The sequence below is a fragment of the Thamnophis elegans genome, chromosome 2 (genome assembly GCF_009769535.1).
Source record: "Thamnophis elegans isolate rThaEle1 chromosome 2, rThaEle1.pri, whole genome shotgun sequence".
Classification (NCBI taxonomy): domain Eukaryota; kingdom Metazoa; phylum Chordata; class Lepidosauria; order Squamata; family Colubridae; genus Thamnophis; species Thamnophis elegans.
In genome coordinates this window covers 121825939-121842963 of record NC_045542.1, presented here as the reverse complement: position 1 = coordinate 121842963, position 17025 = coordinate 121825939, and the positions used below count along the sequence as shown (strand labels likewise).

General features: G+C 36.7%; 1 protein-coding gene across 3 annotated transcripts in view; it reads right to left on the bottom strand.

The window, feature by feature from the left end:
• Positions 1 to 16712, bottom strand: part of TMCC1 (transmembrane and coiled-coil domain family 1) — a 103745-nt gene extending 87033 nt beyond the window's left edge. Inside the window, exons 1-3 of one of the 3 annotated variants that reach the window (XM_032210468.1) lie at positions 15953 to 16712; positions 6293 to 6348; positions 452 to 1153 (exon numbers count right to left, since the gene is read on the bottom strand). In XM_032210468.1, coding sequence (XP_032066359.1) covers positions 452 to 1000 — 549 coding nt within the window. In that variant the 5' untranslated portion in view covers positions 1001 to 1153; positions 6293 to 6348; positions 15953 to 16712. The remainder of the gene's footprint in view (positions 1 to 451; positions 1154 to 6292; positions 6349 to 15952) is intronic. The other 2 variants (XM_032210470.1, XM_032210469.1) reach the window with 2 other exon arrangements.
• Positions 16713 to 17025: the final 313 nt, after the last annotated feature.

Here is a 17025-nt window from a genome sequence, read left to right as displayed (position 1 = left end):
TATCCAGTGCTTCCACGCACGTGAAGACCAGCTGGCCAGTGCACCGGAACCCAGAAGACCAATGGGTGACGGCTCTGTGTGGCACTTCCGGCACGCGTGCCATAGATTCGCCATCACAGATCTATATGATAGGTTTCTACTTTGTCCAAAAGTAGAGCTTTTTAAAGCTCTAAAAACAATACAACTCAAGGGTATTTACATTCTCCAGCAAGCTATACTATTATTTAGATTGATATGCTTAAAATCACACACACAAAAGAAATCAGGACATATATAATAAAACATAGTTGTTTTGCTATTGTATTCTTTAATTTAAAATAAGGTTTATATGGCCTCCTTCAAAGTATGATAGCCAAGAAAAAAAATTGATCTGGCCTCTATTTTTCCTCAACGCTTTAAAAAAATGGCACTTCAAATATTGTATAAGAAAAATAAATCTTTCTATACTCACCCGATCTGCTGATCCAACGTCGTCACCAGCTAAGCAGATAGGAGAGGCCATCTCCAAAATTGATAAATTAGATGGAGCATCAGTAGTAGATGAGGATCGGGGACGACCTGAATTAATATCTTGGACAGACTTCCTGTTGATTTGAGGACTTCCTTTCGGAGGATCTGATTTGCCCCGTTTGCTGTGAAGACTTGTTCCTCTCTTCATTTTAGGTGGCACTTTGATTTGTTGGAGAACTCTATTCAGAGCTGTAGAGTGGGTAGAGACACCATCAATTTCCACATAGGTGTTTTGGTTTTCCAATTCTGTTTCAGGTTCCATATCAACCTGAGCTTGTTGAACATCATGCGGAGATACTGACGACCTCCTACGCTGATGCTGGAAGAGGTGCTTCAAACCTTGACCAATTACATTAATGTTCTCCAAGGCATTGTGGGTAATTTTGGACAGCTTTTGTTCAGATTCATGCTGCCTTTTGTTTTCTGGATCTTGAGTTTTGTTTCCAACATCAGGGTCATCATAGAGTTGTTCACCACTAGAAGGCTCCATCAGGTGACAACGCAAGTTTATTTGACAAGTCAAACACAAATGTGTGGGGTCTTTAAATTTTGATTTTTGCTAAAAAAATGCCAAGATTGTCAGCCAATAAAGTGTGCAATTGCTTCAATACATACAGCTGTGCCACGCTGGTCTCATGCTTATCTAATGTTAAAGAAAAACCTAAAGTTATCCATCATGCATAGATTAATATACATCCATGTGAAAACATGCAATTAGTTTACAATTCCCGCAAATTCTAAAGCACAATGAAGCATCTTTTTACCATGGGAGATGTAAATGTATTATCTATTGAGGGCAGAACATACAACTTATGAATAGTTTGTTTTTATTAGGAAAAATGTAAAGAAAGAACAGAAAACTATAAGCCATGCTTCCCTGAAAAAATGCTGCTATGCTGGAAGCAGAAAAAAAAAGTCAAAATGATATGAAACTGTGAATTTTATCTCATAATGTAGGAAATATCTGGTGGCATAATATTGCCAAAATTTTAAACAATGGGTAAAAAGTATTTTCCCATGTTTTGGTAAAACACAAACACTGAACAAACTGAAATATGTACAAAATCTATCATTGGTGTCTTAAAATATTATACAAATTTTGTTTGTAAATAAGTTTGTAGTATGAATCTTAAAAATATAATTCCAATAATTAAAATGCATTGATTACATTTATTTTTATTTATAGTAAGAAATCATGTTATAAGTAATATAGCATCTCTCCATTTTGATTAGGATAAGCAGGCAGATAAGCAAGCTATTAACATTGAGAAAAATTATAACTATTAACAATTTTATCAAGACACATATTCAAAAAAAATAACTAAAGCAAAACCCCCACATAAAAGCCTTTAACTTTCAGAGGAAACAAAGCTATATAGTGAGAAAAATAGCTCAAAACACTTACATTTAACAGATTTGTTTTTAGAATCTGAAGTGCTATTACTATTAGCAGCTTCTACAACTTCAAAATCCATTAGCAATGGATTTTGCTAATTTGTTGAAGAAAAATTGCTATCATTTCAAAGATGATCTGCCATCAAGTTGTTTCCAACTCATGTATAAGGTGTATATATTTCTGGTATAATGTATTTCACATATGTTAATCATGTAAAACATTACCAAAAAAGGAAATACAAACAATAATATATACTTATTCTTTAAATTTATATCTGCCTGCTTGGATTTTTTTTTTGGGGGGGGGCGTGTTTTGAGGAAAAAATGAAAATAGAAAAAAGGACAAACATTTTCCCTGAAATTTCTCTGGTCTTTTTCTTCTCTCAAGCTTGTACATCTCTCATATGGTATACCTTTGTACAGTACATTGACATAGGATGGCTAAGCAATAAATTGTTCTTGTTCACGTTCACAGGCTCCTCCTACAAGTTGATATGGCTAGTGAATAATTTGTGGCCTAATCAATTATGCTTAAAGCTCATCTATAAACCATTCCTTTTAAGGACATATCCTCATGATACAGCATTTGTTTCATTCCCATCCTACAGATGAGGCTGTCTCACTTAGTATTTAACTGATGCAATGTAATAATGGGGTTTGCCATCATTTCCCAACACAAGCCTTGCTTGTATGCATGGTTTATGCTACTTTGATGGCCACTGCAGTACTGATCAGCAGAGGCTGGGATCTGCCCAAATCTTATTTGTCGTATTTGACAAATGCAAGCAAGCCCCTTCCTTTTGGACAAAGGTGACTTTTCTCACCATTTTCATTTCGGCAACAGAATAGATCACACAAAGCTAATGTCTACAGTACCTGGCACTTTGCAAAGCATTGATCAGACATTAGGCTGGTTCCATATTTATCAACTAGATGAGGGCTAGAAAACTCACAATCTGTTGGCTGGATGCATCATGCGCTGGCCATGCCCACACCCTGGTTTAGCGAAGGGGGAAAAGTTGCAATATATCATGTGACACTACCATCACGATATGAGTTTGACACCCCTGATCTAGATGCTTCATGCAAGACTGCTAGATATGTGTAAGAAAGTGTCCGAACTGTTAGGCAATTTGTATGGCAGAACGCTCCATCCTGCATCATCCAGTGGCATTCTGCCCCACATGGTTGAAGCACTTCTCCTTACAATGACAAGAAAATGGGGGAAGCAACATTTTTCTGCCCATCTTTTCCTAATACCAAGCTTGGAGTGTAAGGACAACTAGGGGGTCGAAAAGAAGTGAAGAGAAATGAACCAACACTACTGCTTGAAGTGTAATAACTTGCCCAAAAAAGCTGGCTCCTGCTTTGACTACAGCTTCCATCACCTCACGGCCACAGATCAGACTTTGCAGATAACCTGTAGGGTAGTTCTGTCTCCTGCTTTACTGGGAATCTGTTTCTAATTCAAATATCAGGTTCTGACACATAGCTATGCACAGGGGTCAAAACGTGCCTCCTCTCTTAGCTCCAGCCTCACCCCATGTTATGAAAACAGGAAATCCTCCAATTGCTTTCCTTAAATTATCCTTAAATTTCCAATGAAGATGTAGACAGTAGCACTAACTGGCTTTATTATTGAGTTTGACAGGAGACATCAAATTATGCTTGCATATTTTTGTGCCACTTCATAGCCCATTAAAGCAACTGTTGAGATAAACTCTTACTGTGAATGTGAGCAGAGGTCTCTGGCCTTATCCATTCAGAAAACACAAGAATATGAAGCCATTGTTTGTTGTTAATAATTTCTTCAAGTAGATGAAACAGGATTTTGTTTTTGTACATTTATTTAATCATTGGGTTATCAGTTTAGATAACCAAGTTATTGACCCAAATTAGCCATTCTTGTAAGCAAAGTCAGCAGGTTTACAAGGACATGTTTACTGCTAAGCCAAAATTGAAATACAAGCGGATCTAGTTTAGAGTTTTAGGAACAAATTTGTTCTTCAAGAAGAATTTTAGGCAGGAGAAACAGGCAAACAGTGTAACTAGAAAAAAGAGCCAGGCAGAGCTGAAGCAAAATTGCTAGAAAGGAAATTTACTGGAAGCAGTGAAGACTACAGAAAGATCCATTTAGATTAAACATTTAGTTTAATCTGGATCACAGGCAAAAAAAAAACCTTTGTAAAATGATAAAACATTTTGTATAAAGTTTTAAATCTTGACAAAACACACTTTTAAGCTATATCCATAAATATGATATACTTATAATAGAGAATATATCTAATACATATTATTATGATGGCCAAAGTGGCTGCGTGATACCATTTGCAGTTAATTTATTTACAAAAACTGAAATGACCTGTCTCAATTAAAAAAAAAACTATCTAGACACATAAATCCTCAACTTAGATATCATTAGTATTCATGAACCCTGAAACCCCTAAATGAGTAAGAACGTGAAGAACAATTATGAAGATATTTTGATTTGTTGTTGTTAATAGAACCACATGCATAAAATTTGTAGGATTATTAACATGCAAACATCACAAAGCATGCAAAGCATAGTTATAGTTTCCAACCCAAATTAAAAAAAAAATCACCTGTCAAAATATTTAGTACAAGTGAAAACCTGAACTTCTAAAAAGCACAGGTTTAATCAAAGTTGCAAGATATCATTTATCTACAGCACTGGTTTTCAGCTATGGCAATTCCTATATAGATGGACTACAAATTCCAGAATTCCATAGTCACCTTGGTCAGTGATGAAAATTTTGAAAGTTGAGACCCACGTATCAGAAATCCCAAAGATGCTTTTTCAGGAGGCAACTGGACTTTCTTGTTTTTTTCTTTTGAACACATTTCGCTTCTCATCTAAGAAACTTCTTCAGTTCTGACACGATAGTATGGAATGGAAGAGAAGCAAAATGTCTTCAAAAGAAAAAAACAAGAAAATCCAGTTGCTTCCTGAAAAAGCACCTTTGGGATAACCATGACCTCGATGACTGAGAATCTCTACAGACACATAGCAGAAAGTTGCCACACCTGAAAACACTGATCTAGAGATTAAGACTCCCCTGGTTAAATAAATTATGCCTTTATGCATTTGCAAATAGAACAGTACAAGTTGCTACACAATCTTTCACTCTTTTTGCATTTAGTCAAACTAATTTCCCTGTTAAGTTTTGTAGTTTATTACCCAGTGATTATATGCTCAGAAAAAGTATATCTTTTATGCTTTATTCAAAACCAATAATATTTGAATGTGCTGCAGAAACACTAAGATGATTATAGATGAGTAACATGATTGTCACAGTACTAAATTCTACATTTACCTACCATCAGCTATAATGCTATGTGTATTCAATATGGGTTGTCACGTTGTACTGAGGCTTAATCAGATTTATTAGACCAAAAATAGGCAATCTTCATTTCCCAAATATCTATAAATAGGTTAATACTGAACTGCAGAAATAAAGCAGCAAAGTTAGCCTGATAATTGACTGGTTTTCAAATTGTAAAAATAGGAATAGAAAGACTCATTTCCATAGTTAAATCTATCCCCGTCCATCTCCAAAGTAACACAGTAAAAATTTTGTGACAAGAGTAACTGAATTTCAATTATGTATTTTTATTTTGGGAGAGAGTTGTTTAACATTGGAAATGGAAGTGGATTAACTATCAGATGCTTTCTGCACCCATTCTAATACAACTTCCAAACTCCTAAAAAGGTAAAACAGGCCAATATCTGTATCTTTCTGGTACCTTACTAAGAATTGCTAGCAGATAAAGAAATTACACTTATTTGCATCTTTTGTTCATCACTGACTCAAGAATTATTACTTGGTAACATTTGATTGTTAGATAACATGAAAATCATACATATTTGTAGCTAATTATATCTTTTCAACATAATTCTTCAAAATGCCATTTTGTAATTTTTAAGCAGGCTCATTTCTTTATGAGTATAGCAAAATGTTTCACTACTTTTATAAAAAGGCTAATAGTCCTCAACTAAACTGTTAACAAGTAAAGTGATCAGCTTTCAACTTTATATAACTCTAATTTGTCGAGAAAGATATCAGATTTTCTGATTAATATAACAATTAAGAATGCTTTTGAGACCAGATCTCTTTCTGCAGCATAGGCTGGAGGAAATGCACTACATTTTAGCTAACAAACTGAGTCAATACTAGAGCTTGTTTAAAAAATGTCTTCCTGTGCTCTCATCAAAATTTTCGCATGGCTGGCTGTACATTTTTTCCATCTGTTGATCTGCCTTCTCAAATTCAACATTTTTTAAACTCGGTATATAAAATACAGTATTTGTTCATATGAACAAATAATAATACAAACTATTTCTATAAATTAGGAAGTTACTTCTTACCTCCACCACTTATCCTTAAGAATGAATAGCTGGTGGGGCTCCTCTTCAAACAGCAGCTTGGGAATGAAATAAATAAATAAATATTATAACAGAACCCTCCATATCAGAATAATGTGAACTCAAAGCACACATTGTATTAAGTGTAAAGTTCTAGCTGACCTCTGGATAGTCACTAAAGCAGAGAACAGAAAAATACAATGATGCCTATGCACCTGCTGCCATCTGCAATTTTTGGTTTTGCTGAATGCGATCTTCCTTCACAATGCTTATTTTGTCCCTGCAGCCAAACAATCTTGAAATGAACTGCCAGAATTGGTGAAAGATGCAGCTTCTCCAAGCTGAATTTTCCAAATGCACTGGTTCAAGAAGGTTTCTTTTGTAACTTACAGCACCACAACCAAAATGAACAGATCTATGTATGTTTAAACTGACTTTCAATTTTAAAAATAAAATTATTTAAACAGCTTACTATTATAATCTTGTAGCTATATGAAAAGAATTCAATTTTGGGAAAACTTAAAAGTAAAACACGTTGAGATTGGTCTAGGTTTCTTTCAGAATTCATTAAGCTGTAATGTTTTGTTTTTTGTTTTTTTTTAAGCGATATATAAGTAACTTTTTGTATGATCAGAGCCATACTTTTCATTATGAAGAAGCTACTAGAACAAGACCTTATAACTGTGTCACTGATATTTTGTTCTCTCAGAGTTTAGAATAATCTGAGGTACACAAAGAGGTAGAAAGACATACATGGATATTTAAATTTCCCACATTTCTTCCAAAAGCAGAAATAACAGAAATGGAGACTTAATAATAAGCAAGGCTTGAAATTATTGAAAACCTATAAAGTGTGCTATCATGGTTTACATTTATAGCACATCATTTTGGGAAGACTTCAAGTTCACCTTCTGAAGTCCTCAACAACAAATTTAAACTCTTTTTTTAATTTTTGGAGAATCATTCCCTTCATTACTATGTTCAGCTGATATGTATTAACTGAACTGAAAGAAGTAGAAAGACTCAATAGGATGGCTGTGCTTGTTCAGAGAATGAAATACATACGAACAATACTGTATATTCCACACTTGGAATCACTAAGAATAGAAGTGAAAATTAAACAGTCAACATAGTGAGGCCTTTATAGACAAGGAATGCTACGAATAGATTAGCTGCCATTGTCAAACTAAAAAAAAAAAATTAAAAAAGAATAACCAACACAATTAAGGAAACATAGAGGTTTCTGTATTAAAAAAGGTTATTGCATGCTGGGTTTTTTTTTTTGTCAGGAACAAAAATAGCTGAGCCAAGGCATATTAAAAATACAGAAAATACTTTTGTAAAAATCTTTTCCAGTCACATTTCAGACTGTATAATAATACCAAAAGACCAATGATCATACTTGTAAATGGCTTAGGATAGAGGTCGTGCATTCATTCTGGCTGTCCCTAATCTCTCTATAGCTTTGGAAATACCGTATTTATCGGCGTATAACACGCACCGGCGTATAACACGCATCCCCCATTTTAACACAAAAATTTGAGTAAAAATTTTTTTTCATTAAAAATAAATGACTTGGAAGCTCGGAACTTAATGTTGGATTAAAATTTATAACATTAGAACATGAATTACTTCCCCACCCTCTTCTGTCACATCATTTTCCCCCCTCTGATCCCCCTGTACCACCTAATCCCCCCCCCCAGATCCACCTGTACAACCTAATCCCCCTGTACCACATAGTCCTGATACCACCTGTACCATATAACCCCACCCCCCATATCACATACTCTTTCCCCCTGCGCCACATAACAAGCCCCCCCCACATAAACCCCTATTTCTATATGTTTTTGTTTTCACCACAGTACCTGGCCTGTGTCGCTAGCAGACTCAGGTTACTCTTTAATTGCGCTGACGAGTAACGTCCTCAGCGTAACGTCAGGGACGTCACTCGTCAGAAGTACGGTGGCCTCGGAGGGTCCTGAGGAGCAGCCTTTAAAACAGCAGCGCGGGCGGCTGCGGACTCACAGCTGATTGGGAGAATGCCGGCGCGTACACTTGGGACCAGAGAGCAGGCGGGCGGGAAGGTAAGCACCCGCAATGATGGAGAAAAAATACAGGCAGCGGGCGGCTCTCTGGCCGCTGCGAGCCGCTGCTGCTAGGATGGGGTTAAATCAGGCAGCGGGCGGCTCTCCAGCCGCCGCTTGTTCAATGATGGGGTTAAAGCGAACAGCAGGTGGCTGGAGAGCTGCCGCCACTGCTGCAAGGTAGGGGTTATATCAGGCAGGGTAGCTGGAGAGCCGCCGACGCTGCCATGAAATGGATGCTGCACTTCTATGAGTATCATGGGCGCCGGTGAATCAGCTGGAGCAGGCAGTTTGGGACCCGGCGTATAACACGCAGTATCGGCGTATAACACGCAGGCAGGGTTTAAGCTTGCAATTTTAGTTTTAAAACTGCGTGTTATACGCCGATAAATACGGTAATTGATTATGGTATCCTTCTGGCCCAGTGAAGGAGGTTGGCATTGGGTTTTTCAATTATTCTCCTTCTTCCTCCAAGACTGGTTCCAACTGGTATTGAGAGGAGGAAAAAACATCCAGACATAGGCCTGTTTTGCATGGGTTTCACTCTCTCCCTGCTTCTGTTTAATAAGTACCTTATGTGAAACCACTGAGCAACTATGTTAGTGCAGGCAGGGTCAAATATCATCTGTCCACTGATGATACTCAGTTATATCTCTTTACTTGAGGTTATCCAGGATGCCATCAAGTGCTTCCAGGGTGTATGGAGGCTCTATAGGGAAGAATAAGCTTTGACTCAACCCTGACACAACTGAGTGGCTCTGATTTTAAGGCTTCCCATCAAATGATTTTTCATAATTAATGCCAGATGAGAGAATATATCCCTAGGAAACATTAATGTGCAATCTTGGATCTTCCTGGATATGCAGTTCCTTTTCAAGCAGGCGACCAAGAAACCTTTTGCATACATACATCTTTTGTGCCATTTGTGCTCATACTTGAATCAAAAGGCACTGCTCATGGTTACTCATGCCATGGTCATCTATTGACTGGACTACTGCAACAGGCTCTACATGGGACTGTCCTTGAAGAGCTTTCCAGAATGCAGTGGCACATGCCACATTGGATGCACCATGCAGCTCTGTGAGTTATACTAGTACTCAGTAGGCTTCCAGATGAAGTTCAAGGAACTAGTTGTTATCTTTAAAGCACTACATGGCATTGGGTTAGGATACTTATGGGACTATCTATGCCCAATCAATTCAGCCCATCTAGAGCGTGCAAAAGGGGACGCCACCTGGAATGGCACCTTCTCTGTCATGGCACTTACCTTATGAAACTGCCTTCTATATCTGCCTCCTCCCCTGCCCCCCAGGAAATATGGAAGGACCTAACTTTGTTGGGCTTTCAAAAAACCATGAACGTCTGGCTATTTCCTCAAACACTTGGACCAGGATTATTAACAGGAGAACGTAAGATGTGGAAAATCAGATTTTTTATACAGTCCTGATGTTTTTTTTCCTTCTAACTAGATGTATTTTTTGTATTTGTGCATTGCCCAGAGTTCCACTGGTTAGATGGGTAGCCATATAAATTTGACTAATAAATGTTTTAAGATGAGAATAAAGATAGGTTTTTCCTCTTCCTTCATGGTGTTTCAGTGCAGGGCCATCTGATAAAAATAAATATGAGGAAATTCAATAAACCTTTATATAACATGATTGTGGAATTTCCTAACATTCAGTATACTGATAACTACCAATATAGATGGTTTTAACAGAAATTCATGGTGAATCTGGTTATCAGTAACTAATCATGGTTGTTATCTCAGCATACTTTAAATACCATTTACTGGAAACAGATAAAGGAAGAAACTTAAAACTACTGCAGATCTAACTTGCTTCAAATGTTAACCTCTTTTACATGGGCCTCAAAATAGAAATATCTGTAACATATATGAAGTTAAGTCAGTGTACAGTATCAGTAAATAGAGGGGTTAATATTATTCATATCAGCAGAATTAATCCTATATTTTATTACTAAACATTATTTTGACTGATATTCTACGTAAAACTTTTATTTAACCCAAGGAAATGTGATTTTGATAATATGATAGACAAAGGTCACTATCAACAGCACATAATTTATTAAACAAAAATCATACCTAGCAAAAGTTAAAACATTAAGACAACCTATATAAAAGTATATTAGGGATACAATTATGCAATTTTGCATATCAGTGTAGTGCAAAATATATGTATAATCCTTTTTTTAATTTTTTTTAAATCAACAAACATGTAAAATACACACACACAAAACTTAGACGTACACCACATTTACACAATACAATACGAACAGGAGCTTCCTGTTCTTTCTACTAGCAATTATCAATTGATACCGCTTACCTTATATTATTTCCCCTTCTATTATATTTCATTTGGATTTCACCATTCTTAACCCTCTTATTTTACTCATAATTATTATTTTTGAGTTATGTTATATTCCTTCATTGATTCTTGTTTCTTTCCTCCATCCACCTATACCATTTATCCCATATCTGGTAGAATTCTGATTCTTCTTTTCCCTGGATTTCTTTATTTAGTTTGTCCATTTCAGCACAATCCATAACCTTTCTTATTATTTCATCTTCGCTTGGAATTAATTTGTTTTTTTAATCCTCTTTAATCATTTCTTTTTCAAGCAGAGTTATCTGTAAGGAAAATCAGCCAAGAAAGCTCTCCATGGAAAAAACAACCCCCTCAAAAACATCTACTGTATTTACATATAATTGATTTTAATGTTGCCTTGTTGCTTGGCTTAAGTTTGCAAAAAGGAAAAATAAATAAAAATGCTTTACAAAAGAAAGTACATTAGAAAGAAATCTCAAACCATTAGGCAGAGAAATGTATTTTTTATCTTATTTTTTTTAGATGCTATAATATTAAAGTGAATCCACTGTTGTTTCTTTTCTGGGCTTAATTTTATGTCTGCCTGCATAGAAAGGTCAGCTGTCAGAAACTATTGCTTTTATTGTCTGATGGTAATTTATTTATTTTTATTTCAAATAATAATAATTCCTTCAGGCATTCAGCATGAACTAGCACTGTTTCTTGTTTCAAAGTTCCACTTTTCCCACCTCAAAATATAATATCGAGTTTTATCCTACTAGAAGGTTCATACTCGTATTCCAACCCAGAACATTCAGAGCAAAGCTATTTTGTTTCAAACTACAAACAACAAGCATGCATGATTCTACCAAATTAGATTTTTATCAAACCACAAACAATTAACAAATGCAGGCATCAGCTCCCATCAAAAGCATTGTTTGCTAGACCAATTCTTGAATACAGCTTGTCTGCTTGGAATCCGCAATGTATATCAGATATTAATACAATTGAGAGAGTCCAGAAGTATTTCACGAGAAGAGTACTTCACTCCTCTACTCACAACAAAATACCCTATGCCACAAGGTTTGAAATTTTGAGCTTGGAAAACCTAGAACTACGCCGCCTAAGGTCTGACCTAAGCACAAGTACACAAAATTATCTGCTACAACGTCCTACTTGTCAATGACTACTTCAGCTTCAACCACAATAATACATGAGCAAACAATAGATACAAACTCAAGGTAAACCGCTCCAAATTCGATTGCAGAAAATATGACTTAAGCAACAGAGTGGTCAATGCCTGAAATGTACTACTTGACTCTGTTGTTACATCCCCAAACCCCCATAATTTTAACCTAAGATTGTTGACCTCACCTCATTCCTAAGAGGTCTGTAAGGGAGGTTCATAAGCGTACCAGCGTGCCTACCATCCCTGTCCTACTGTCTCCATTTATTCGTACCCATTTACTGTGTTCATATTTATGTTTATACTTATACGTTATCTTGTACACGTTTGACAAACTAAATACAATAAATAAAAATATTTTTCAAAGAACAATAAAAATAACTCCATGAAACATTTTAATTTCTTAATTAGTGATAAACGTATTTATGAAATGTTTAGAATGCTTCCATCTTGAGGCTTTAAGAGTCTTATAAACATACAAAAGAATCATACATGAAATTGCAAAAAATCTGAAACTAGGGTACATAATTAGAATTTAAGTATTTATAAATCTATATAGTAGTCTATGAAGATAATCTCAGTAAAGTTTTTTTGTGTAAAATCATACTGTTTTCCAAATCTTTTTAAGAAAAGCTATCTTGTCTGGCAAAGATAATAAAGAAATGCAACCGATACAAAATAAATATAATCTATTTTTGAGATTGTTTAATGCATTTTTGATTATATGAATATAATCTAGAATATATAACCTGCCATCTTGTTGTAAAATGTTAACCTTCCAAGAAAGCTAATTTTAAAATAACATGTTTCTCCCCCCATCCCCCCAACCTTCTGTTCAACTATTTTCGATTCTGGGGATGCTTGGAAAAGTCCATGAAATTGTCTTGCAAGGTTTTTCAGAAATGATTTGCCATTACTTCCTTCCTAGGGCTGAGAAAAAAATAAGTGGCCCAAAGTCATCTAGTTGCTGGATTTGTGCCTACTATGAAACTAGAACTCACACTCTCCCAGGCTTCTAGCCTGATGCCTTAAGCACTACACCAAACTAACCATCAACTTTTAGATATGCATTTCTAATAAGCTACTTGGCATATAACAACAGAATTGCAATGTAAGTATATTCCAAATAATTAATCTCAAAATCAATGTGTTTAAAAGTAACTGCATGTTATTAGGAAGATTTGTCACATTTGAGGGAATAAATTGTCTCATAATATTTCTATTCCATTTCTTTTTATTATCCTAGTTGCTGCTCTATCAGAGGAACACAAAATTTGAATTAGAAATATACTGTATATAAAGAGCCTATCTAAGTCTTTTAGACACTTCCTCTTTACTATTAATTGAGAAACATAAATAGACCTAATATAACTAACCTATCAAGTTCCTTTTTAAAGTGTCTATGGAAAATATATTGGAGAAGTTAGAAATTCTATGGTAGTTAAACAGAGGCATACATACTAAGGTTGTGCTCAGTTCAATATATAATTTGAAGCATGCATGGGAATACAAGGAGCATCTGTCAGCAACAACTTCAACCAAATACATAAGTTATAAGTTGATATTCCTACTTGCTAATCATCAACCACAGCTCAGTAAATGTAACTTTATTTGAAGAGATTCCTGACAGATACATATCTACATGTGCTCCAAAGCAAATTTTGCTCTTTGAATTTGTATCTCTTCATAGCTATAATACATCCTGTATTATTCATGCTTCAAAAGCTAATATACATTTTCTCCGAAACACAGAAGTACGCCTCTAATAATAGTAACATTACTGAATCAGATCAAAGGTTCACATAATTAGTACAGCATCTCATCCCAAACCTATGCATGTATTATAAAAGTAATCGTTATTTCTTTTTACTACTCCACGCACAGCACATTAGTAGTAGTTGCCATACTCATCAGAACAGGGAAATTTTATAATTACAATAATATATATAAAATATATAAAATATAATTATATAGTGACATGTAACCATTGATTTACTTCATCACATGTTGAGGCAACAAATTTAAAATATATGTTTCATATTTTATGTACTATTCTATCCACACTTTTAGTTCTAAAATTAAATGTGGTGTGATGAGGGACATGTCCTAACTAGAACAGTGTCACAGGAAGAAAGAGATAAACTCAGCATGGATGCAATTTATAGTAAATTAATAATTGTGATTTTTAAAAGTTCTTCCTCAAAGACCGTCCATGCACCTTGTCAGTTTGGCAGAATCAAGTTCTCAGAGTTTCTACTGTATGAAGTACTAGAAGAATTGAATCCATGTAGGTCATGATGAAGTGATGGAATACCTTGTTTTCATTTTGGAAAGTACAAAAAGATGACTAATGCCTCCCAAAGGGAGGGGATGAGGGTGGATTTACTTATACAAAATATTTATTTCCTTCAACTATTGCACACAGATTTCTGATGTAACTAAGAGATAAATGTTACAAGGCTTCCCAGAACATTCATGGTCAACGGGAGTTTTAACTTTTCAATATTTTGAAAAAGTAATGTTCCTTAGCTCGCTGGTATGTTTGTATGCTTTTCTGAAATTGGACTTTAAAAAAAAAACTAATGAAGATTGTATCACATTAAAGTATTTAAAGTTCTTAAAAGTGACTATTCTGCCAATTTAGGAAAAACAGAATTTTTAGTTTTAATAAAACTATGCCTATAAAATACTTCATTTGTTATGCCCACTGGACCCTTAGTAATTTTTAAATTAGATAATGATTAGTTAGGATGCACTACTGTAAGCCAGAGGGCCACACCTGATTTTTGAATAACATGTCAGAGACCACTTTCCCAAAATAGTGGATGGAATAAGGACAAAAAGTAAAATTAAGAAATTTGATTGACTGTAATAAACATGCAATACCATCATTACAGGTTTAAATTTTAAAACATTTGCATTCTGTCCCATAGTTGTATTGAATAACAACTTTTGAAGATCAGGGTCAAATATGCAGAGCAGGCATTCCTAGATTTAGTTTCCATAATATTTTTTTTAAAAACAGTCAATTATATTTTCAGATTATATTGGCATGTTTCTATACTTTCAGATTATAATGGCATGTTATTGTACTATATTATTATTTCTTTAAGATGCCATTTAAAAATCTGCAGCTATTTTTTATATTTAACAGGGCAGCAGAGCTTTTTTTTTTGGAAGAAGCAATCACCAAGAAAGAACTGGGGTTCTTATCTAGAAGTTCATTTTATTAAAAATAATTTTTATTTGGTTACACAGAGGCAGAACCAGCTCATCCCGCGTACCTAACTAAGTCGGATATAAACTGGTACCAAATTAAGGATGCTGCAACGTAACCACAAATACGCCCCCAAAACAAAGCTAACTAACTCAATACGGAAGACGACCTCCTCCTCCTCCTGGCAAAACAAAAATTAAACCGGCATCCGAAAACCACAGGCACCGTCGAGAGCCGATTTCTAAAACGGACCGTTGCTAGCAAGAAAAACCATAAAAACCTTCGAGTCTTGAGTCTCTCGCCCCGTTTGTTGACATTTGCCATTGTTTTTTCACGCTGAGAACCGAACTCCCCTAACAACCCCATGTATTCGTATCCATTTCATGTATCCATAATCTTGCATATACTCATGTCTATTATCTTACACACGCTTGACAAAACAAACAAATAAAATGCGAAGCCGGGAGAAGGAACCGTCCCATTTCCTTCCCTTTTGAAACGCCTCCACCCACAAAAGAAGAAACCCCACGCCGGTGCGCGACGGTACAGGCAGCCCGCAAAACCCACCCAAGTCCAAATCCCCCCGCGATTTCTCCCTCCTTCCACGGAGCTGCTTAGCGAGTCTGCGGGGAAAGCCGAGAAAGCTGCTCCCGGCTGAGCCCGGATCCCAAAACCGGAAATTGGGGGAAATAAAAAAAGCGAGGTGGGGACGATCCAGCCAGAATCCCATGGAGGTAAACGGCAGAAAAGGAAGAAGGACGGAGCAAGTGGCTGGCCGGCCGGCCAGGGTGGCTGCCGGGGCACCGGCGTCCCAAAGAGAAGGGCTGAGAAGCGCCGCTTGCGCGCACTTACCGGCTGGGGGAGTGGGGGAAGGTAACGCCCCAGCGGCTCCTGTAGGGGCGGCGGCGGTGGCGGCGGCGGCTGATCCTCCATCCCGCGGCTCCAAGCGCCGCCACCAACACTTTCTTTTTTTCTCCTCCTCTTCCTCCTTCCCGCCAGCCACTGCCTCCTCACGGCGAAGGCAGGAACGTCGCGTAGTTGCGCAGGAGGTCGCCAGCCACACATACACATTAAAGCCCCACCTGACGTCACTTTTGCGCGTACCGAGGCGGCGAAGAGGGGAGCTGGGGCGCAGCAAGGAGAGCGTGAGCAATTGGATCCGCCCCTCCCGGCTGGCGATTGGAGGAGAGAAAGCGGAGGAGAAGAGGAGAGAAAGAGAAAGAGAGTGCGTAGCACTGCGGGGCGGAAAAAAGCAGGGACTTCCCTCGTCGACTTCCTGCGGAGGATTTTCTGAACTCTATGGTTAGAGCGGGGCTTCCTCTTGCATGCGGTTGCTAAGGGATCGGCGTACGCTTGGCTGGAGGCTTTGACTCACGTGCTCCTCGGAGGCTTGAGAGAGAGAGAGAGAGAGAGAGAGTAGAGCCATGTCTTCCATCGGAGTTATTTTCTTGTCTGGGGCCAGACTTTTCTGTAGTCACCGCCGCTTACCTTTCTAATTTTTTTTGTGTGTGTTAATTCAGAATCTCATTTACTCACTTTCCTTTAAGTGAATGAGAGCGAGTATTTTTGGAGAGCAGGGGAATGAAAATATTAATAGCATAGCCTTTATTATTATTGTACATCGTGTATACAACATGTGGTTATGTCTGTAACTGTATCTATCTGCTAATGTCTGAACGACCCTGTTTTCTTTGGAAAAGGAAAGATTGCGTCAAACAATCCCCTTTGTACATAATAAAACAGTTAACAAAAATTCAGTGTGTCTCATGACTTCATAGCAGGTTTATCAGTTCTTTATTTCCAAAGGTACCTGGAATAAATGCAGAATATAAGAGTTGGAAGAGACCTTGGAGGTTTTTTAGTTCAACCTCTTGCTCAAGCATGACACTATATCATTCTAGAAAAATGGCTTTCCAATCTTTCCT